This window comes from Babylonia areolata, chromosome 24, assembly GCF_041734735.1.
Source record: "Babylonia areolata isolate BAREFJ2019XMU chromosome 24, ASM4173473v1, whole genome shotgun sequence".
Classification (NCBI taxonomy): domain Eukaryota; kingdom Metazoa; phylum Mollusca; class Gastropoda; order Neogastropoda; family Buccinidae; genus Babylonia; species Babylonia areolata.
In genome coordinates, this window is record NC_134899.1 from 509,305 (window position 1) to 535,197 (window position 25,893).

At 48.5% G+C, this 25,893-nt stretch overlaps 1 protein-coding gene across 1 annotated transcript in view; it reads right to left on the minus strand.

Annotated features, from left to right (window-relative positions):
• LOC143298742 (heat shock 70 kDa protein 12B-like) overlaps positions 1–25,893 on the minus strand; it is a 37,612-nt gene that overhangs the window by 2,199 nt on the left and 9,520 nt on the right. The window contains exons 2-7 of the mRNA XM_076611675.1: positions 22,876–23,097; positions 21,414–21,588; positions 13,900–14,096; positions 11,545–11,754; positions 10,990–11,130; positions 6,460–6,639 (exon numbers count right to left, since the gene is read on the minus strand). Coding sequence (XP_076467790.1) covers positions 6,460–6,639; positions 10,990–11,130; positions 11,545–11,754; positions 13,900–14,096; positions 21,414–21,588; positions 22,876–23,097 — 1,125 coding nt within the window. The remainder of the gene's footprint in view (positions 1–6,459; positions 6,640–10,989; positions 11,131–11,544; positions 11,755–13,899; positions 14,097–21,413; positions 21,589–22,875; positions 23,098–25,893) is intronic.

Below are 25,893 nucleotides of genomic sequence, written 5' to 3' on the forward strand. Positions count from 1 at the left end.
AGGGCTGTCCGGGTGATGGCACCTTGTTCTCTTCGCACGGCGTGTGGTGTCCAGTGGAGGGCTGTCCGGGTGATGGGACCTTGTTCTCTTCGCACGGCGTGTGGTGTCCAGTGGAGGGCTGTCCGGGTGATGGGACCTTGTTCTCTTCGCACGGCGTGTGGTGTCCAGTGGAGGGTACCTTGTTCTCTTCGCACGGCGTGTGGTGTCCAGTGGAGGGCTGTCCGGGTGATGGCACCTTGTTCTCTTCGCACGGCGTGTCCAATCCACTTCCACTGCCTTCTCACGATCATGGTCTTCATGTTCTCTTGATTGCAATGGGCGAGTAGTTGTTGAATGGAGATGGTACTGGGTCAGAAGATTTGTAGGATTCTTAGGAGGTTTTTGGTGTGGAAAGCTGACAGCTTCGTTAGATCACTGTTGGTAATCCTCCAGCATTCCGGTAAAAAAAGATTACGTTTAATGGAAACACGAACAGAAACTGTCAATTGCACAGGTTGTTACAATTGTGTCCCTCAAAACTGAATTCAAATTCTCCGTTTCTCTTCTGACCTCACACCGGTAGAAATGACGTCACCGAAGGAAGGGACGACGTCAGCAGCTACCTTCAGCTGACGTCATCACATACATCACACAGTGACCACACCACATACATCACATAATCCTGACCACATCACATACATCACACAGTGACCACACCACATACATCACACAGTGACCACATCACATACATCACACAGTGACCACACCACATACATCACATAATCCTGACCACATCACATACATCACACAGTGACCACACCACATACATCACACAGTGACCACACCACATACATCACACAGTGACCACACCACATACATCACACAGTGACCACATCACATACATCACACAGTGACCACATCACATACATCACACAGTGACCACACCACATACATCACATAATCCTGACCACATCACATACATCACACAGTGACCACACCACATACATCACACAGTGACCACACCACATACATCACACAGTCCTGACCACACCACATACATCATAGTCCTGACCACACCACATACATCATAGTCCTGACCACACCACATACACCACATAGTCCTGACCACACCACATACATCATAGTCCTGACCACACCACATACATCATAGTCCTGACCACACCACATACATCACATAGTCCTGACCACACCACATACATCATAGTCCTGACCACACCACATACATCACATAGTCCTGACCACACCACATACATCACATAGTCCTGACCACACCACATACATCACATAGTCCTGACCACACCACATACATCACATAGTCCTGACCACACCACATACATCACATAGTCCTGACCACACCACATACATCATAGTCCTGACCGCACCACATACATCACATAGTCCTGACCACACCACATACATCACATAGTCCTGACCACACCACATACATCACATAGTCCTGACCACACCACATACATCACATAGTCCTGACCACACCACATACATCACATAGTCCTGACCGCACCACATACATCACATAGTCCTGACCACACCACATACATCACATAGTCCTGACCACACCACATACATCATAGTCCTGACCACACCACATACACCACATAGTCCTGACCACACCACATACATCACATAGTCCTGACCACACCACATACATCATAGTCCTGACCACACCACATACACCACATAGTCCTGACCACACCACATACATCACATAGTCCTGACCACACCACATACACCACATAGTCCTGACCGCACCACATACATCACATAGTCCTGACCACACCACATACATCACATAGTCCTGACCGCACCACATACATCATAGTCCTGACCACACCACATACATCACATAGTCCTGACCGCACCACATACATCATAGTCCTGACCACACCACATACACCACATAGTCCTGACCACACCACATACATCACATAGTCCTGACCACACCACATACATCACATAGTCCTGACCACACCACATACATCATAGTCCTGACCACACCACATACACCACATAGTCCTGACCACACCACATACATCATAGTCCTGACCACACCACATACATCACATAGTCCTGACCGCACCACATACACCACATAGTCCTGACCACACCACATACATCATAGTCCTGACCACACCACATACATCACATAGTCCTGACCACACCACATACATCACATAGTCCTGACCACACCACATACACCACATAGTCCTGACCACACCACATACACCACATAGTCCTGACCACACCACATACATCACATAGTCCTGACCACACCACATACACCACATAGTCCTGACCACACCACATACATCATAGTCCTGACCACACCACATACATCACATAGTCCTGACCACACCACATACATCACATAGTCCTGACCACACCACATACATCACATAGTCCTGACCAACACCACATACATCATAGTCCTGACCACACCACATACATCACATAGTCCTGACCACACCACATACATCACATAGTCCTGACCACACCACATACATCACATAGTCCTGACCACACCACATACACCACATAGTCCTGACCACACCACACACACACCGCTGGCTGTGTTTTGCATCAACATCAACATCAACATCACGCTAACAGGTCCTGCAAGGTCAGCAAGGGCTTGCAACACATGACAACTTGATCAGTCACACACTTCACGATGACAACACACACTTCACGATGACAACACACACTTCACGATGACACTTCACGATGACAACACACACTTCACGATGACAACACACACTTCACGATGACAACACACACTTCACACACACTTCACGATGACAACACACACTTCACGATGACACTTCACGATGACAACACACACTTCACGATGACAACACACACCTCACGATGACAACACACACCTCACGATGACAACACACACCTCACGATGACAACACAGACTTCACGATGACAACACAGAACACAACAGCTCATAGAACACAACAGCTCACAACAGATCACAGAACAACAACAGCTCACAGAACACAACAGCTCACAGAACAACAACAGCTCACAGAACACAACAGCTCACAACAGCTCACAGAACAACAACAGCTCACAGAACACAACAGCTCACAACAGCTCACAGAACAACAACAGCTCACAACAGCTCACAGAACACAACAGCTCACAGAACACAACAGCTCACAACAGCTCACAGAACACAACAGCTCACAGAACAACAACAGCTCACAACAGCTCACAGAACAACAACAGCTCACAGAACACAACAGCTCACAACAGCTCACAGAACACAACAGCTCACAGAACACAACAGCTCACAGAACACAACAGCTCACAACAGCTCACAGAACAACAACAGCTCACAGAACACAACAGCTCACAACAGCTCACAGAACACAACAGCTCACAGAACACAACAGCTCACAGAACAACAACAGCTCACAGAACACAACAGCTCACAACAGCTCACAGAACACAACAGCTCACAGAACAACAACAGCTCACAGAACACAACAGCTCACAACAGCTCACAGAACACAACAGCTCACAGAACAACAACAGCTCACAGAACAACAACAGCTCACAGAACACAACAGCTCACAACAGCTCAAAGAACACAACAGCTCACAGAACAACAACAGCTCACAGAACACAACAGCTCACAACAGCTCACAGAACACAACAGCTCACAGAACAACAATAGCTCACAACAGCTCACAACAGCTCACAGAACACAACAGCTCACAACAGCTCACAACAGCTCACAGAACACAACAGCTGACAGAACACCACAGCCGCCAGATCCCTCAAAGCACAGACCAACACAGCTCACAGAACACAACACACAGAACACAAGGACGAGGACGAGCTGTCATATGAATCTCAGTCACAGGATCACGAAAGTACAACAACAGCACAGAACACATTGATGCAGTCACGAACAACATTCCACAGAACATCCACTCACACAGCCACACACAACACACACACACACACACACACATCACACACAACAACAGCATCAAGAACACAACACACACCAGTCACAGTACACACAACGCTCACAACAACAACACATCACAGAACACAACAGCCATCACAACAGTACTCCACCCCACCATCACAAACACCATCAGCCCATCAACAACCAACATCACACCTCACACACACACCTCACAAACAACACACCACCACACAACCACACACACCACACAATCACACATCACACATCACCAACACCATCACCATCACAACCATCACCACACAACCACACCTCACACATCACCACACACCATCACAACCATCCATCACAAACCTCACACACACAACACCTCACCATACAACCATCACAACACCAACACACACACACCTCCATCACACAACAACAACCTCACCACCACACACACCACCCACACACACATCACAAACACATCCACACACCTCCACCACCAACACCATCACACCATCACTCACACAACATCACACACACCAACCACACACACTCACAACCATCAACCATACACCACACCCACCACATCACAACCACACCCAACACCATCAACAAATCACAACCACTCCCCTCACCAACACAACCATCACACCACACAACCATCACACAACATCACAACACTACACAACACACACACCAACCACACAACCCCATCACCACACACCACACAACCACACACACTCACACACACAACAACCCCCCTCACACCATCACAACACACATCACAACATCCACATACCACCATCAACACACACACACACCACCACCACACCCATCACAAATCACCACCACACACAACCCTCACAACCACACACACCATACCACACACCACACCACAACCATCACACACCAACACCTCACCACACACACACACACATCACACACACACAACCATCACACACCATCCCCACCCACTCACAACCATCACAACCATCACCACCATCACACCACACCATCACACACACACACACAACACAACCACACCATCACAACACCACACACCACACCCAACCATCACCACCCCATCACACACACTCACAAACACACCACATCACAACACCACCACAACCAACCATACACCCATCACCATACACACACCACCTCACAACACCATCACACACACAAACACCACACACACACACCATCCAAACCCCCACCATCACACTCACACACACACACACTCACACACATCAACACAACACTCACAACACATCACACCACACAACACACCAACCACACACCATCCACCACACCTCACAACCATCACCACCACACCATCACCAACCATCACCACACCAACATCACCCACCATCACAACCATCACCACACCATCACAACCATCACCACCACACCATCACCACCACACCATCACAACCACCACCACACTCATCACAACCATCACCACCACACCATCACCACCACACCATCACAACCATCACCACACCATCACAACCATCACCTTCACAATGATGAACATCCCCTCTCCCCTCTGCTCAACGGTACAGAAGTATCAGGACGAAAACCAATCGCTTCGCCAATAGCTTTTTCCCAAATGAATGCCGTCTCTCGAACAAATCCAGTATGATTGAACAGAATTGTGCATCCAACAACCATCTACCTGAAATCTAGTCATCAGCCCCATCCACATGTAATATGCGGCTTCTGTTCAAACGCGTGTGTGTGTGTGTGTGTGTGTGTGTGTGTGTGTGTGTGTGTGTGTTGTGTGTGTGAGGTGAGAGAGTGGTGTGAGGATGAGGGCGAGGCAGCAGTGTGTATGTGTGCGTGCGTGCATGTGTGTGTGTGTGTGTGTTGTGTGTGTGTGTGTGTGTGTGTGTGTGCAGTGCGTGCATGTGTGAGTATGTACAAGTTTTTATATTGATATGCACTTGTACTGTATCTGTGTTTGTGTATGATTTTCGATTTATGTTCGTACCCCGTTATGTGTTATCCCCACCAATATTCCTTGTGACCCCGGTACACTTGGTAATAAAGACATTCTGTTCTGTTCTATTCTATTCTATTCTATTCTGTCACAACCATCACCACTACACCATCACAACCACCACCACACCATTATAACCACAACCACCACCACCACCATCACCACCACAACCACCACCACCATCACCATCACAACCACCATCACCACTACCACCACCACCATCATCATCACAACCACCACCACCACCACCATCACCACTACCACCACCACCATCACCATCACAACCACCATCACCACTACCACCACCACCACCACCATCACCACCATCATCACAACCATCACCACCACCACCATCACAACCACCACCACCACCATCATCACAACCACCACCACCACCATCATCACAACCACCACCACCACCATCACCACTCTTCCCCACCCGAACCTCCCCCCCCTTCCCCCCCGCACCCTCCCCCTCCCCCCCAGCAGCAGCCTGTGGCCCCACCTTGCAGAGGTCCATGCCGTCAGAGTTGACCCTGAGGTCCTCACGGTGCTGGCCCTCCAGGAAGGGCAGATAGGACCCCACACCGTACGTGTAGCGGCAGATCCTCTGGCAGATAGCCGACGGGTCGTGACCAAAGGCCACCGCTCCCTTCACCACTGCCAGACTGGCTTCCTCGGGGATCTGTCACAGACACTGCTGACGTCATCTGGACATTGTGGACAGTGCTGTGTGACGTCATTTGTGGACAGACTGACTTCCTGCAGAATGTGGGTCACAGACATTGCTGACGTCAGTTGTACATTGTAGACAATGTCGTGTGGCGTCATATTTGTACATTGTGGATAACGTTGTGTGACATCATTTGTACATTGTGGAAAATGTTGAGTGACATCATTTGTACATTATAGATAACTACACATCCCCACACAACCAGCTGCTGCTCATATTACACTGTGGAAATTGACACTTCCCCACACTACCAATGGCATCTGTTTATACATTATGGATAACTACACTTCCCCACACAACCAGTGACTGTTCATACTATAGATAACTACATTTCCCCACACAACCAGAGACTTCACATTGTGGATAACTACACTTCCCCACATAACCAGTGACCGTTCACATTGAAGATAACTACACTCGGGGTCTATGGATCAGACAACCAAGGAAAGTTTAGTTTTGACATGTGATTTGTTATAGTTGTTTTAATTATTTTATCTGGCCTACAATTCGTGAAGTTTTCTTACATTTATATTGAAGGACTGTACTGACTCCACGTTTTGATGAATGAAGGGAGAGTTCCATTCAGATGGGGTCCGAAAAATGAAAACTGGATTTGTACTCATCACTTCGTACACCTGGCAGAATATGATTATCGGAATAGTAACATTCTGGTGCTCTTTAACTTTCAAGTTAGGACATTGACACAATGATGAAAGAATAGATTGCGAGCGAACCGCTTGTAGACATGGTTGATATGAGACTGCCATTTTGGTTCTCTGTCAGGATGACTCTCACAGCGCCATGTTGGTTCTCTGTCAGGATGACTCTCACAACGCCATGATGTGGTTCTGTCAGGATGACTCTCACAACGCCATGTTGGTTCTCTGTCAGGATGACTCTCACAACGCCATGTTGGTTCTCTGTCAGGATGACTCTCACAACGCCATGTTGGTTCTCTGTCATGATGACTCTCACAACGCCATGATGTGGTTCTCTGTCAGGATGACTCTCACAGCGCCATGTTGGTTCTCTGTCAGGATGACTCTCACAACGCCATGATGTGGTTCTCTGTCAGGATGACTCTCACAACGCCATGATGTGGTTCTCTGTCATGATGACTCTCACAGCGCCATGATGTGGTTCTCTGTCATGATGACTCTCACAACGCCATGATGTGGTTCTCTGTCATGATGACTCTCACAGCGCCATGTTGGTTCTCTGTCATGATGACTCTCACAACGCCATGTTGGTTCTCTGTCAGGATGACTCTCACAGCGCCATGTTGGTTCTCTGTCAGGATGACTCTCACAACGCCATGATGTGGTTCTGTCATGATGACTCTCACAACGCCATGTTGGTTCTCTGTCAGGATGACTCTCACAACGCCATGATGTGGTTCTCTGTCAGGATGACTCTCACAGCGCCATGTTGGTTCTCTGTCATGATGACTCTCACAGCGCCATGTTGGTTCTCTGTCATGATGACTCTCACAGCGCCATGTTGGTTCTGTCATGATGACTCTCACAGCGCCATGTTGGTTCTGTCATGATGACTCTCACAACGCCATGATGTGGTTCTCTGTCAGGATGACTCTCACAGCGCCATGATGTGGTTCTCTGTCAGGATGACTCTCACAACGCCATGTTGGTTCTCTGTCATGATGACTCTCACAACGCCATGATGTGGTTCTCTGTCATGATGACTCTCACAGCGCCATGTTGGTTCTCTGTCATGATGACTCTCACAGCGCCATGTTGGTTCTCTGTCATGATGACTCTCACAGCGCCATGTTGGTTCTCTGTCATGATGACTCTCACAGCGCCATGATGTGGTTCTCTGTCAGGATGACTCTCACAGCGCCATGATGTGGTTCTCTGTCAGGATGACTCTCACAACGCCATGATGTGGTTCTGTCAGGATGACTCTCACAGCGCCATGTTGGTTCTCTGTCAGGATGACTCTCACAGCGCCATGATGTGGTTCTCTGTCAGGATGACTCTCACAACGCCATGTTGGTTCTCTGTCAGGATGACTCTCACAACGCCATGTTGGTTCTCTGTCATGATGACTCTCACAACGCCATGCTGGTTCTCTGTCAGGATGACTCTCACAACGCCATGATGTGGTTCTCTGTCAGGATGACTCTCACAACGCCATGTTGGTTCTCTGTCAGGATGACTCTCACAGCGCCATGATGTGGTTCTCTGTCAGGATGACTCTCACAACGCCATGCTGGTTCTCTGTCAGGATGACTCTCACAACGCCATGATGTGGTTCTCTGTCAGGATGACTCTCACAACGCCATGTTGGTTCTCTGTCAGGATGACTCTCACAACGCCATGTTGGTTCTCTGTCAGGATGACTCTCACAACGCCATGTTGACAGACTTGTTCTCCGGACTTTCTTTCCTGCAGGCTCAAAGTCAAATGCTCAGTTTTGTGTTCACGTCAGTAACAATATTTTGTCTGATGGTTATTTTGTTGTTTTGGTGTTGACGTCAGTACAATGGGTTTTTTTTCTAAGAATCATTTTGTTGCTGTAGTGTTGACGTCAGTACAATGGGTTTTTTCTAAGTATTATTTTGTTGTAGTGTTGACGTCAGCAGAATGGGTTTTTTCTAAGTATTATTTTGTTGCTGAAGTGTTGGCATCAGTACAATGGATTTTTTCTTAGTATTATTTTGTTACTGAAGTGTTGACGTCAGTACAAAGGGTCCTTTCCAAGGATTATTGTGTTGCTGAAGTGTTGACGTCAGTATAATGGGGTTTTTCTAAGCATTATTTTGTTGCTGTAGTGTTGACTTCAGTGCAGTGATTTTTTTCTCTAAGGATTATGTTGTTGCTGTAGTGTTCACGTCAGCAGAATGTTTTGTTGTTTTTTTTCAAAGGATTATTTTGTTGCTGAAGTGTTGACGTCAGTACAATGGGGGGGGGGTTTTCTCCTAAGTATCATTTCGCTGCTGAAGTGTTGACGTCAGTACAATGGGGTTTTTCTACGCATTATTTGTTGCTGAAGTGTTGACGTCAGTACAATGGGTTTTTTCTTAGGATTATTTTGTTGCTGAAGTGTTGACGTCAGTACAATGGGTTTTTTCTTAGGATTATTTTGTTGCTGTAGTGTTGACGTCAGTGTTGCTGAAGTGTTGACTTCAGTACAATGGTTTTTTTCTAAGGATTATTTTGTTGCTGAAGTGTTGACTTCAGTACAATGGCTTTTTTCTAAGGATTATTTTGTTGCTGAAGTGTTGACTTCAGTACAATGGGTTTTTTTTCTAATGATTATTTTGTTGCTTTAGTGTTGACGTCAGCACCACAGTGTTTGTCTATGTGGGTTAAGTGCCAAGTGAGACTGATAGCAGCAGTATGCTACGTCCCGTTTTGGCGTTGAACTGATGACTGTGCAACATCGCTCAAGGTCACTACCACCAAGAACACGTATCAGTGAACACGTTTCCACACAGACAGAGTGAAAGACAAGAAAGAAAAGCAATGTGAGAGAAGGGAGAGGAGCGAGAAAGAAAGGAGGAGATGAAAGAGAGGAAGGGAGGTATACAGCGAGAGGGAAAAGGGAGAGAGGGGAGGCATTTCATTATCAAGGAGGTATACAGCGAGAGGGAAAAGAGAGAGAGGGGAGGCATTTCATTATCAAAGTGAAGTCTACCTACTTGAGGTCAAGTACATTTCATGGGGTTAAGTTACTGTCATGTGTTTGTCTTTTGTAGTGATCATGTGTGTGAGGTTTGGGGTGATGGTGGTGGTGGTGGTGATGTGAATGTGTGTGTGTGGGTGTGGGTGCTCACCCACGAATGCCAATGTCTATGTGTATGTAGTGTGATGTATGTCAGTATGAGTGTGTGTGCGCGCTTGTGTGCATGTCTGTTCTATTATGTTCTATTCTACGAGGCGAGGCGAACTGACCAGTTTGGTGACTGTCTCCAAAGGCGTCCCTCAGTGACTATTCTATTCTACTCTATTCTATTCTGTAAGGTGAACTGACCAGTTTGGTGACTGTCTCCAAAGGCGTCCCTCAGTGACTATTCTATTCTACTCTATTCTATTCTGTAAGGTGAACTGACCAGGATGGTGACTGTCTCCAAAGGCGTCCCTCAGTGACTATTCTACTCTATTCTATTCTGTAAGGTGAACTGACCAGTTTGGTGACTGTCTCCAAAGGCGTCCCTCAGTGACTATTCTATTCTACTCTATTCTATTCTGTAAGGTGAACTGACCAGTTTGGTGACTGTCTCCAAAGGCGTCCCTCAGTGACTATTCTACTCTACTCTATTCTGTAAGATGAACTGACCAGGATGGTGACTCTGTCTCCAAAGGCGTCCCTCAGTGACTTTTGGAGTCGTGAGGACTCGGCGAACCCTCCAACCAGGAAGATGTACTGCAGGTCTTTGATCTTGGGCTTCTTGAGCAGCCTGTCCACGTGTTCTTTGATCTATGTGGGAAATCATCATCATCATCATCATCATCACCAGCACCATCATCAACACCACCACTATCATCATCATCATCATAATCATCACCATCATCATCATCATGAATAGAAGAATTCAATTTAATGTATATCGCACGTTTTCACGTAAATCATGCTCATTTGCGATGTATAATGTAAAATTTGATGTGTAAAACAGGCATCTACATACTTAGATGACAGCTTGCATACATGACCCTGCACGAAACAGCAAACACTAACAACAATTTACGCGCGCGCGCGCGCGCACACACACACACACACACGCACACACACACACACACACACACACACACACACACACACACACACACACCGCACGACATAACACTCGTAATACACGTTAGGCATGACGACGCCTGATTGATGGAACGTGACCTGTTTCAAGGCGTCGTGGAAGAGAGAGGTGACCACCTCCGAAGACAGGACCAGTTTTCCCGAGGAGAACTTGACGCCTGGCTGGGCCTGCGAGGCGTGCTTCTTGATGGCCTGCTGCACCGTCACCCCGCCGTGTTGGAAGTTACAGAAGTTGTAGGGCAGCGAGACCCGGATGTTGTCACACTCCCCGCGCTTCTTGATTTCAAAATCCTGACAAAGAGGGCGCTGATAGCATTTCAAACAACACCTCCTCCCAACCCTCCTCCTCCTCCTCCTCCTCCTCCTCCCAACCCTCCTCCTCCTCCTCCTCCCAACCCTCTTCCTCCCAACCCTCCTCCTCCTCCTCCCAACCCTCCTCCTCCTCCCAACCCTCCTCCTCCTCCTCCCAACCCTCCTCCTCCTCCCAACCCTCCTCCACCTTCTCCCAACCCTCCTCCTCCTCCCAACCCTCCTCCTCCTCCCAACCCTCCTCCTCCTCCTCCTCCCAACCCTCCTCCTCCTCCCAACCCTCCTCCTCCTCCCAACCCTCCTCCTCCTCCTCCTCCCAACCCTCCTCCTCCTCCCAACCCTCCTCCTCCTCTCAACCCTCCTCCTCCTCCCAACCCTCCTCCTCCTCCCAACCCTCCTCCTCCTCTCAACCCTCCTCCTCCTCCAAACCCTCCTCCTCCTCCTAAACCTCCACCTCCTAAATCTCCACCTCCTCCCAACTCTCCACCTCCTCCCAACCCTCCTCCTCCTCCCAACCCTCCACCTCCTCCCAACCCTCCTCCTCCACTTCCTCCTAAACCTCCACCTCCTCCCAACCCTCCACCTCCTCCCAACCCTCCTCCTCCTCCCAACCCTCCTCCTCCTCCTAAACCTCCACCTCCTCCCAACCCTCCTCCTCCACCTCCTCCTAAACCTCCACCTCCTCCCAACCCTCCTCCTCCTCCCAACCCTTCACCTCCTCCTCCTCCTCCCAACCCTCCACCTCCTCCACCTCCTCCCAACCCTCCACCTCCACCTCCTAAACCTCTACCTCCTCCCAACCCTCCTCCTCCTCCCAACCCTTCACCTCCTCCTCCCAACCCTCCTCCTCCTCCCAACCCTCCTCTTCCTCTCAACCCTCCTCCTCCTCCTCCCTAACCCTCCTCTCTCCTCCCAACCCTCCTCCTCCTCCGACCTCCTCTCCTCCAACGCTCTCCTCCTCCTCCTCCTCCCAACCCTCCTCCTCCTCCCAACCCTCCTCCTCCTCCTCCTCCCAACCCTCCTCCTCCTCCCAACGCTTCACCTCCTCCTCCTCCTCCCAACCCTCCTCCTCCTCCCAACCCTTCACCTCCTCCTCCTCCTCCCAACCCTCCTCCTCCTCCCAACCCTCCTCCTCCTCCAACCTCACCTCCTCCTCTCCCAACCCTCCTCCTCCTCCTCCCAACCCTCCTCCTCCTCCCACCCCTCCTCCTCCACCTCCTCCCAACCCTCCACCTCCACTTCCTCCTCCCAACCCTCCACCTCCTCCTCCCAACCCTCCACCTCCTCCTCCTCCTCCCATCCCTCCACCTCCACTTCCTCCTCCCAACTCTCCTCCTCCTCCTCCTCCTCCAAACCCTCCACCTCCTTCTCCCAACCATCCTCCTCCCAACCATCCTCCTCCTCCCAACCCTCCACCTCCTCCCATCCCTCCACCTCCTCCTCCTCCTCCCAACCCTCCACCTCCTCCCATCCCTCCACCTCCTCCTCCCAACCCTCCACCTCCTCCCATACCTCCACCTCCTCCTCCCAACCCTCCACCTCCTCCCAACCCTCCACCTCCTCCTCCCAACCCTCCTCCTCATCCCAACCCTCCACCTCCTCCTCCTCCTCCCAACCCTCCTCCTCATCCCAACCCTCCACCTCCTCCTCCTCCTCCCAACCCTCCTCCTCATCCCAACCCTCCACCTCCTCCTCCTCCTCCCAACCCTCCTCCTCATCCCAACCCTCCACCTCCTCCTCCTCCCAACCCTCCTCCTCCCAACCCTCCACCTCCTCCTCCTCCTAAACCTCCACTTCCTCCCAACCCTCCACCTTCTCCTCCCAACCATCCTCCTCCTCCCAACCCTCCACCTCCACCTCCTCCCAACCCTCCACCTCCTCCTCCTCCCAACCCTCCTCCTCCCAACCCTCCTCCACCTCCCACCACCTGAAGTCAGTACCCATTCACACCTGGGTGGAGTGAGGTCAGTACCCATTCACACCTGGGTGCAGTGAGGAAAACCAGGGAAAGTGCCTTTGCCAAGGACAAATAACCATGCTGAAACGGGGTTTGGAACCCTGATCACTGGTGAAAACTGGATCACAAGTCCAACGCCTGACCGACCGTTATGCGGCGGCTGCACTGACCTGTAAGAGTTCCACGAAGTCTTTGGCATACTCCTGGCAGAAGGCGTCAATGAAGGGCTTGCCGAACACGTTCTCCAGGAGGGTGTGGAAGTGGCGGTCAATGATGGTGCCGCCCCACGCGCCGCCCGTGGCCCGGAACAGCTCCCGGATCCGGCCGTCCTTCCGGATCTTGTGGGCCACCACGTCGATCGTGCCTCCTGGCCACAGTGTTTGTGGGGGTCACAGTGCTTGTGGGGGTCACAATGTTTGTGGGGGTCACAGTGTTTGTGGGAGTCACAGTGTTGGGGGAGGGCACAGTGTTTGTGGGGGGGGGGGGGTCACAGTGTTTGTTGGGGGTCATAGTGTTTGTGGGGGTCACAATGTTTGTGGGGGTCACAGTGTTTGGAGGGCACAGTGTTTGTGGGGGCACAGTGTTTGTGGGGGCACAGTGTATGGGGGGCACAGTATTTGTGGGGGGCACAGTGTTTGTGGGGCACAGTTTTTGTGGGGGGGGGGAAGTGTTTGTGGGGGGGTCACAGTGCCTGTGTGGGGCACAGTGTTTGTGGGGGGTCACAGTGTTTGTGGGGGTCACAATGTTTGTGGGGGTCACATTGTGGGAGTCACAGTGTTTGTGGGAGTCACAATGTTTGTGGGGGTCACAGTGCTTGTGGGGGGTCACAATGTTTGTGGGGGTCAGTGTTTGGAGGGCAGAGTGTTTGTGGGGGCACAGTGTATGGGGGGCACAGTATTTGTGGGGGGCACAGTGTTTGTGGGGCACAGTTTTTGTGGGGGGTCACAGTGTTTGTGGGGCAGTTTGGGGGGGTCACAGTGTTTGTGGGGGGCACAGTGTTTGGGGGGCACAGTTTTTGTGGGGGGGGCACAGTGTTTGGGGGGGTCACAGTGTCTGTGGGGGGCACAGTGTTTGGGGGGCACAGTTTTTGTGGGGGGGCACAGTGTCTGTGGGGGTCACAGTGTTTGTGGGGGGCACAGTGTGGGGCACATTTTTTTGGGGGGGGTCACAGTGTTTGTGGGGGGCACAGTGTCTGTGAGGGGTACAGTGTTTGTGGGGTACAGTGTTTGTGGGGGTACAGTGTTTGTGGGGTACAGTGTTTGTGGGGCACAGTGTTTGTGGGGGGCACAGTGTTTGTGGGGCACAGTGTTTGTGGGGGGCACAGTGATTGTGGGGGGTACAGTGTTTGTGGGGCACAGTGTTTGTGTGGGGCACGGTGTTTGTGGGGCACAGTGTTTGGGGGCACAGTGTTTGTGTGGGTCACAGTGCTTGTGGGGGGCACAGTGTTTGGGGGGCATAGTGTTTGTGTGGGGGCACAGTGTTTGGGGGGCACAGTGTTTGTTTGGGGGCACATTGTTTGTGTGGGTCACAGTGTTTGGGGTCACAGTGTTTGTGGGGCATAGTGTTTGTGTGGGGGCACAGTTTTTTGGGGGCACAGTGTTTATGGGGCACAGTGTTTGTGGGGGGGCACAGTGTTTGTGGGGGGGCACAGTGTTTGTGGGGCATAGTGTTTGTGTGGGGGCACAGTGTTTGTGTAGGGTCACAGTGTTTGTGTGGGGACACAGTGTTTTTGTGGGGGTCACAATGTTTGTGTGGGGCACAGTGTTTGTTTGGGGGCACAGTGTTTGTGTGGGGCACAGTGTTTTGTGGGGGTCACAATATTTTTGTGGGGTCACAATGTCTGTATTGAAGTCACAATGTTTGTGAGGGTCAAACTGTTTGTGTTGGGTCATAATATTTTTGAGTTGTCAAAATGTTTGTCGGGTAACAATAATGGTGTCTGTGTCTGGATGATTTTACACAATATTTACCCCACAAATATTATTCTAAATAAAATGGAAATTAAAGAAAACAACAAATGTTCTTACTATAGGGACACAACAGATTTTATTGAACACTTTTTCTGTGAATGTCCGATTGTACAAAGCTTTTGGAGACAAACTGAAGGAAAGATTTCCACAAAAACAGACCTGAAATTAAAAGCAACAGCCACTGATATCTTGTTTAGAGTTCCAAAGTTGGAGCTACAGCAAGAACATTACAGATATATAAACTTTCTGACACTCATTGGTAAAATGTGTATAAGTATTTATAGAACGACAGAATCTGGTGTTTCCTTACAGCATATAATTGAAAAAATGACTTCACCTTAGGACTTTGATTGGATAAATGCCAAACTAAACTTCTATTTTAGAATGTCTTAGTTTTTCAGTATCCAGGCATGAAATACAGCAGACATACACACACACACACACACACACACACACACACACACACACACACACACACACACACACACACACACACACATGGGATCGCATACAACGGTGGAGAGGGTGTGAGTGAGATGCACATGCACATTCACCAATATAATGCACACACTAGATCACAAAAAACCAGACAATGTAACAATTGTAAAACATTAAACAGAGAGAAAAAACAACAAAATGTACATCGGCATGAAAAGACATACAGAGAATTGTGGGAGAAAGGTTATGAATGTGGGAGGCGACAGAAGACAAAAACCTCCATCCCCCCCGAAATGGAAGAATAATGCACTCTCCCCCATCCCTCTTCAGTATCACACAGGAACGTGCAAAACACTCAGACTGCTCTTCTATGTCTGTTGTGTCTCTTTATTTTGAGTGTCATTGTTAATAAAATGACAACAACAAAAACAACAACAAAATTATGTGGGGTCACAATGTTTGTGTGGGGGTCGCACTGATTGGAGGGGGTCACAATGTTTGTGTCGGAGCCAAAATATTTTTGTGTGGGGTCACAAAGTTTTTTGGGGAAGGTCACAATGTTTGTGGGGTCACAATGTTTGTGTGTGGTCACAATGAGTCACAATGTTTGTATGTAGTCACAATGTTTGTGTGGGAGCCAAAATATTTTTGTGTGGGGTCACAATGTTTTTGTGAAAGGTCACAATGTTTTTGTGAAAGGTCACAATGTTTGTGCGTGGTCACAATGTTTGTGTGGGAGCCAAAATATTTTTGTGTGGGGTCACAATGTTTTTGTGGAAGGTCACAATGTCTGTGGGGTCACAATGTTTGTGTGTGGTCACAATGTTTGTGTGGGGTAGCAATGTTTGCGTGGGGTCACAATGTTTGTGAGGGGTCACAATGTTTGTGAGGGGTCACAATGTTTGTGGACAATGTCACAGTGAAAGGAAACGCATGCACTAAACACGTCTTCTCTCAAGAAACGACTTTATAAAGAGGCTTTTCTAAAATGAAATATAAAATTAAACAAGGGGTGAAAGGAGAATATTTCAAACATAGCAACTGAAGTCTGAATCCGGAAATCCACCACATGGTACAAAGAAACTTGACAACACCAACACCCCAACACTGTACAACGAAACCTTCACAACACCAACACCCCAGCACTGAACAACGAAACCTTCACAACACCAAGACCCCAACACTGTACAACGAAACCTTCACAACACCAACACCCCAGCACTGAACAACGAAACCTTCACAACACCAACACCCCAACACTGAACAACGAAACCTTCACAACACCAGCACCCCAGCACTGAACAACGAAAACTTCACAACAACAAGACCCCAGCACTGAACAACGAAACCTTCACAACACCAACACCCCAACACTGAACAACGAAACCTTCACAACACCAACACCCCAGCACTGAACAAAGAAACCTTCACAACACCAACACCCCAACACTGTACAACCAAGACCCCAGCACTGAACAAGGAAACCTTCACAACACCAAGACAGACACCACTGACACATCGAAAGACACCACTGACACATGAAGAGACAGACATCACTGACACATGGAGAGACAGACACCGCTGACACATGGAGAGACACCACTGACACATGGAGAGACATCACTGACACATGGAGAGACGGACACTGCTGACACGCGGAGAGACAGACACCACTGACACATGGAGAGACACCACTGACACATGGAGAGACACCACTGACACATGGAGAGACAGACACTGCTGACACGCGGAGAGACAGACACCACTGACACATGAAGAGACAGACATCACTGACACATGGAGAGACACCACTGACACATGGAGAGACAGCCACTGCTGACACGCGGAGAGACAGACACCACTGACACATGAAGAGACAGACACCACTGACACATGGAGAGACACCACTGACACATGGAGAGACACCACTGACACATGGAGAGACAGCCACTGCTGACACGCGGAGAGACAGACACCACTGACACATGGAGAGACAGACACCACTGACACATGGAGAGACACCACTGACACATGGAGAGACACCACTGACAGCAGATAAATACAACGTCTATCATTTGTTCTGGTATAGAAATTTCTTTTTCTAGTTCTGTCCGCAATGTTGGTTTTTCCCTCGATTCATCCCTCACGATTGGAACTCATGTGAACCACCTGTGTAAAGTTCTTTACTTTCAGCTTCGTAAGATCAGTAAAATCCGCCCCTTCCTGTCCGTTGATGCCGCCAACAAACTTTCTGTTGCCTTCATTTTATCCCGCCTAGATTATTGTAATTTGTCTTTGCTGGCCTCCCCAATGATAAACTCTACAAGCTCCAGAAAATACAGAATAGTTCAGCTCGACTAGTCCTTAAAAAGTCGAGGAGAGAGAGTGCTACTGCTCTCCTGCGGACACTTCATTGGTTGCCTGTTCAAGCCAGAATTGAATATAAAGATGCCGGTCTATACTTTCAGTGCCTGAATTGTGATACCACACCCTCATATCTTTCTGAGCTTGTTAACCCGTACTTGCCAAACAGAACATTGAGATCTCTTGATTCCTCCCAGCTAACTTTTCCCCGGTACTTCCTTAACTCCTGTGGAGAGAGGTCATTTTCCGTCTTCGGCCCAACAACTTGGAATTCTCTGCCTATTGCTCTCAGACAAACTACTAATCTATCTACCTTTAAAGTAAATCTCAAAACCTATCTCTTTAAAAAATACTTGTCATAACTCAAATAGTGCTGTTGTCCCAGGCCCATGGCAATGTGAGTGTGTGTGATGGGAGAGTAGAGAGAATGGGAGTGGGAAGATGGATGGATGGTGGTGGTGTGGTTCGAAAGGGAGAATGACCCGATTTTTACCCCTTTTACCTTTTCTATCCAAAATTTTATTTTAAATTTTTTACAAAATGTGTGGCATGCAGATTACAATTATGTTCCTTATTACATGTATGTATTTTAAGTGAAAATTGCTGTCATCTCAGCCGTTTAATCATGTGTGTCTGTGCGTGGGTGTTAGTGTGAGTGTTGGGGGTAACACTTGCAGTATTGATAGTACGTTACTTTGTGAGTTTTATGCTTTGTGTTTTTTTTTATAATATTAATGATTCTTTTTTATGTTTCTACTACTTTTTATATGCTTTCTTGTTTCACTTTAGGTACTGGATTGTAAAGCGCTTACAGCTTGCTTATGCTTGTATTATAGCGTTATATAAAAATAAAATATTATTATTATTATCATTATTATTATTATGGAGAGACAAACACCACTGACACATGGAGAGACACCACTGACACATGAAGAGACAGACACCACTGACACATGGAGAGACAGACATCACTGACACATGGAGAGACAGACACCACTGACACATGAAGAGACATCACTAACACATGGAGACAGACACCACTGATACATGGAGAGACATCACTGACACATGGAGAGACAGACACCACTGACACATGAAGAGACAGACACCACTGACACATGAAGAGACATGCACCACTGACACATGGAGAGACAGACATCACTGACACATGGAGAGACACCACTGACACATGGAGAGACACCGCTGACACATGAAGAGACAGACATCACTGACACATGGAGAGACAGACATCACTGACACATGGAGAGACAGACACTACTGACACATGAAGAGACATACACCACTGACACATGGAGAGACATCACTGACACATGGAGAGACAGACACCAGTGACACATGAAGAGACATGCACCACTGACACATGGAGAGACATCGCTGACACATGGTGAGACAGACACCGCTGACATGGAGAGACAGACACATCTGACACATGGAGAGACAGACACCACTGACACATGGAGAGACAGACACCACTGACACATGGAGAGACACTGCTGACTCATGGAGAGACAGACACCACTGACACATGGAGAGACACCGCTGACACATGGAGAGGCACCACTGACACATGGAAAGACAGACACCACTGACACATGGAAAGACACCACTGACACATGGAGAGACACCACTGACACATGGAGAGACACCACTGACACATGGAAAGACAGACACCACTGACACATGGAAAGACACCACTGACACATGGAGAGACAGACACCACTGACACATGGAGAGACAGACACCACTGACACATGGAGAGACACCGCTGACACATGGAGAGACAGACACCACTGACACATGGAGAGACAGACACCACTGACACATGGAGAGACACCGCTGACACATGGAGAGACACCACTGACACATGGAGAGACAGACACCACTGACACATGGAGAGACACCACTGACACATGGAGAGACACCACTGACACATGGAAAGACAGACACCACTGACACATGGAAAGACACCACTGACACATGGAGAGACACCACTGACACATGGAGAGACACCACTGACACATGGAAAGACACCACTGACACATGGAGAGACACCACTGACACATGGAGAGACACCACTGACACATGGAGAGACACCACTGACACATGGAAAGACAGACACCAGGGCCACATAGGAAGACCTTTCTCTCTCTCTCTTGTCACTTTATGTCCAGCAATAAAGCCATAACCTGTAACGCAGACAGTCCTAGGAGAACAACAGTCCACCAGTGTCCCGTTTCATGTCGACACAGGAGGCTGGCTGCACTGTTGGTGATGGCAGCAAATAACGATGACACATGACGACGAAGAGGAAATTAAGAAGGGAAACTATTGTCGCCAATTAGGATCACGGCCAGGAACAAACGTCAAGCTCAGCGAGTTGCCCTTCCTTCTCCAGAAACAAGCCGGACATAAAAGAAGAAACAGACAGAGCAGAAACAGAGACAGAGAGACAGAGACAGAGCAGAAACAGAGACAGAGATAGAGAGACAGTGACAGAGACAATGGAGGACTTTGTAGCCAGTCTGAGGCTCTTGGAAACAAGCAGAGAGTTCTATTTCTTGATGGACTGTTGCGTGCTGAGGGTCTGTCTTGGGAGATCCAGGACGCGCGCAGTTAGAAACACACGAACGGGGGTATATAGACAAACAGACAGACAGACAGAGGAGGGGGGCAAGCAGACAAATAGAGACAGACAGAGAGAGGGGAGCATCCGACCGTAGTCTCTAAGTCACTCAGACGAGGAACAGACACGCCCTGCCTCCTGCATCCCACAACCTAACCCCCTCCCCCACCCCACCCTCAACACACACACAGACATGTCCCTACTCCCACACAGAGGTGACATTGCACTGATGGGGTCAGTGGTTCACTCCCAACACAGAAGGTCCTACCTCCTGCATCCAGCACCAGATACTTGGTTCCGGGTTCAAAGCTGGGCTTGTTCACCCCGTTGTCCTTGTAGCCCACAAAGTTGGTGTCCGGTAGGTGGCGGCAGTGCAGTGACGCTGCTTCCGGTTCAAGGGCGATAACCAGTTGATCACTGTTGGGTTTGTCGATCAGGTTACCCTGAGGTTGAAGGGTGTGAGGGTGCAACAGATATTAAAAATATTGTGTTTGTACAAACAGCGGGGTACGGAAGAATAAAACTGAACGCGCTTAATATCTTTTTAACCTGGCACAATACAAGCGTGCTATTCCAATATGCAATGTTACATTACTAATGAAAACACAGAACACATACATCTAATGCGATCACCAGTCATATTGCCAACGAAGCGCCTCCCATTGCTGTGATGCGAACAGGGGCATCAGAGCTCTTTCCTTGCCAGAAGAAGGTGTAGTCCCTCTCCTTTAGTGTTCCTGAGTCAGCCAGCCGTGTTTCCTGCAGAGTGGCAATGTCCACATTTAGTCTCTTCAGCTCGCTGTTTATGACGGCCGTCTTTCTGGCATCACTGATGTCTTGCAGATGTTGGGAGAGCCCAGGCATCATTGTCCGGACATTCCAACAGGCCAGTTTCATTGTTGATCCGTTTCTTGAAGTTTTGTTTTGCCTGGTGCGGAAATTAACGACCTGCTTGTCGGATATTCTCATAATCTTCATACACCCATAGAAGACGGCAGGTCGTGGCGGGACAGCACCTAATTGGCTGGGGACTGCCCAGCTTGGGCGGGCGGTAGCTGTCCAGTGGGATGCGAGGGTCCCTCCCACCGTCAAAAGCAACCCCTGGCGTCGGCTCTACGCCAACTGAGCACTAACTTATAACCGGTAACTGTTGCTTCACGTGTTGTTCCGACGCTAGTGCTAGTAGCGAAGCTACTCCAGGTTGTAGGTGCAAGGTGTTTGTGTATAGATGGACTGATATAAGCCTGGACAATGTAATGTGGAAGACAGGCTGTTGCCCATGCAGCTTGTCCCCCCTCTCCACCTCGCTGACAGATCCAAAGGAACAGCAAGGCTGTTACGTTTTGGTGCCAACGCGGCCGCAGGAGCTGCCGGAAAGTGACAAAGTTTGCCATCCAACTGCCTTAGGGGCCCCGCACCGGATTTTCTGTCAGGGTTTACTCCCTTAGCTAGGTGGCCGCAGGTAGCTCTACAGAGCTGGCGCCCTTTGATGGGTCATTTATTTCCACCAGAGTGTCTAGCCACCCTCCTCACCATCCTCCTGAGAGGACTGGTGGGGGTGCTGGTTTAGTCGCCAGCAATTCGACCCTGTGACAGGTAGTACTGGGATCCAGGTTACCAGTAGCAGATATATCTATCTGACCTGACGTCACGTCAAACAACACATAGAGTGATAATACTTTGCGCGCGCGCGCGCACACACACACACACACACACACACACACACACACCTTGAAGGCAGCCTCCCTCATGAACTGCTTGGCGTTCTCATCCCAGATGGCGGGTACCGTCAGCACCCAGCGCACCGTGTCGGGGTGGGGGTCGTACCCCAGGTGGGCCCCCACCGCCCGCAGGAGGTGTTTCTTCATGAAGGTGAGGGAGTGCGCGAACACCTCCACTGCCGGCTGCCGCTTGCCGTTGGCCGCCGCGATCTGTAGGTCCTGACTCAGGTCCTGGGGGGTGGGACAGTCAGGCGTGGTGACAACAATGATGACAGCGAAGAAGAAGAAGAAGAAGAAGAAGGAGGAGGAGGAGGAGGAGGAGGAGGAGTATGAAGAGAAGGAAGAAGAAGAACTAGAACAACAAGAGGAACAAGAAGAAGAGGAAGAATTCAATTTATATAGCCTTACCGTGCAAAACGTAATCAGTTCTTTTGTACAATGTAAAACCCGATGTGTAACGCATGTGTCTAAACACTGAAATGACAACTTCCATACATATCCCTGTACAGACTTCAAACGCTTTCAATAATTTATAACACTCAAAATACATATCTTTATGTTTGTTGCTGTTGTTTATTTGGTGTTCATAATGATGCTGTTGCTGTTGTTGTTGTATTTGTTGTTAATTATGATGTTTTGCTCTTGTTCCACGTGGGAGGATTTGAGACACTGACGGTCATTCATGCAGTGAATTTGTTTTCTTTCGCCCAGAATGACGTCCCCTGGTAGTTTTCAACTCAGCGACAGGGAGTAAGGGTGACATTCAGCACACACAGCTCACATCCACAACATCTTTCATCAGGAACTCATTCACATCCACAACACCTTTCATCAGGAAGTCATTCACATCCACAACACCTTTCATCAGGAAGTCATTCACATCCACAACACCTTTCATCAGGTAGTCATTCACATCCACAACACCTTTCATCAGGAAGTCATTCATATCCACAACACCTTTCATCAGGAAGTCATTCATATCCACAACACCTTTCATCAGGAAGTCATTCATATCCACAACACCTTTCATCAGGTAGTCATTCACATCCACAACACCTTTCATCAGGAAGTCATTCACATCCACAACACCTTTCATCAGGAAGTCATTCACATCCACAACACCTTTCATCAGGAAGTCATTCACATCCACAACACCTTTCATCAGGAAGTCATTCATATCCACAACACCTTTCATCAGGAAGTCATTCACATCCACACACCTTTCATCAGGAAGTCATTCACATCCACAAACTTTTCATTGAAAAGTCATTCACATCCACACACCTTTCATCAAGAAGTCATTCACATCCACACACCTTTCATCAGGAAGTCATTCACATCCACACACCTTTCATCAGGAAGTCATTCATATCCACACACCTTTCATCAGGAAGTCATTCACATCCACAACACCTTTCATCAGGAAGTCATTCACATCCACACACCTTTCATCGGGAAGTCATTCACATCCACACACCTTTCATCAAGAAGTCATTCACATCAATACACCTTTCATCAAGGAAGTCATTCATATCCACACACCTTACATCAGGAAGTCATTCACATCCACACACCTTTCATCCAGGAAGTCATTCATATCCACACACCTTTCATCAGGAAGTCATTCACATCCACACACATTTCATCATGGAATTCATTCACATCCACAACACCTTTCATCAGGAAGTCGTTCACATCCACAACACCTTTCATCAGGAAGTCATTCACATCCATACACCTTTCATCAGGAAGTCGTTCACATCCACAACACCTTTCATCAGGAAGTCATTCACATCAATACACCTTTCATCAGGAAGTCGTTCACATCCACAATACCTTTCATCAGGAAGTCATTCACATCAATACACCTTTCATCAGGAAGTCGTTCACATCCACAATACCTTTCATCAGGAAGTCATTCACATCCACACACCTTTCATCAGGAAGTCATTCACATCCACAACACCTTTCATCAAGAAGTCATTCATATCCACACACCTTTCATCAGGAAGTCATTCATATCCACACACCTTTCATCAAGAAGTCATTCATATCCACACACCTTTCATCAGGAAGTCGTTCACATCCACAATACCTTTCATCGGGAAGTCATTCACATCCACACACCTTTCATCAGGAAGTCATTCACATCCACAACACCTTTCATCAGGAAGTCATTCACATCCACAACACCTTTCATCAGGAAGTCGTTCATATCCACAACCAACTCATCGTGTCAGCCATCGCCTGCCTTTCTGTTCAGACTGGCATTTAAAGAACCAGTCAGCCCACAGCACAATGCTCCGGGGAAATCAAGAAGAAGAAGAAGATGATGATGATGATGACGATGATTATCATTATCATTATGTCTATGGCTATTACTATTACTATTATACAAACACTCATTAACAGTAAATGACGAAATGCCAAAAAAAAAAAATCAATTTGTACAAACTTCACACAGACAACATGAGACAACTCGTCCTGTCCACGTGGTCACACATTCTCAAACGTGTCAGCCAAAGTGGCCATCATGCACCATGCGGAAGTTGGAGAAAAAAAGGGGGCTGTTGGAACTGGGTCACCACCATGGCCTTGTGAAAAGAGGAACTTTCTCCCGGTGAACAGTCACCACAATGGTCATGTGAAAAGAGGGACTTTCTCACGGTGAACAGCCTGCCGTCAGAAGTTGCTGGTGTGAAGCTCCCTTTACTGGGGCCACCAGTCACTTCCTCGTCAACAACACTGACATCGTTCAGTGTGGGTCAGATAATACTGCTTTGTTCTCTGTCTCTGTCTGTCTGTCTCTCTCTCTTTCTCTCTCTTTGTCTCTCTCTCTCTCTCTCAAATACAGGAACAATCCCGCCTCTCTCTCTCTCTCACACACACACACACACACACACACTCTCTCTCTCTCTCTCTCTTCGCTCTCACTGCCTGTCTGTCTGTCTGTATTCTTATTTCAGATTTTTTTTTAATGTTGTTAATGTTATCTTTTTGCTGTTGTTTATTTGTTTTCGAGGGCTG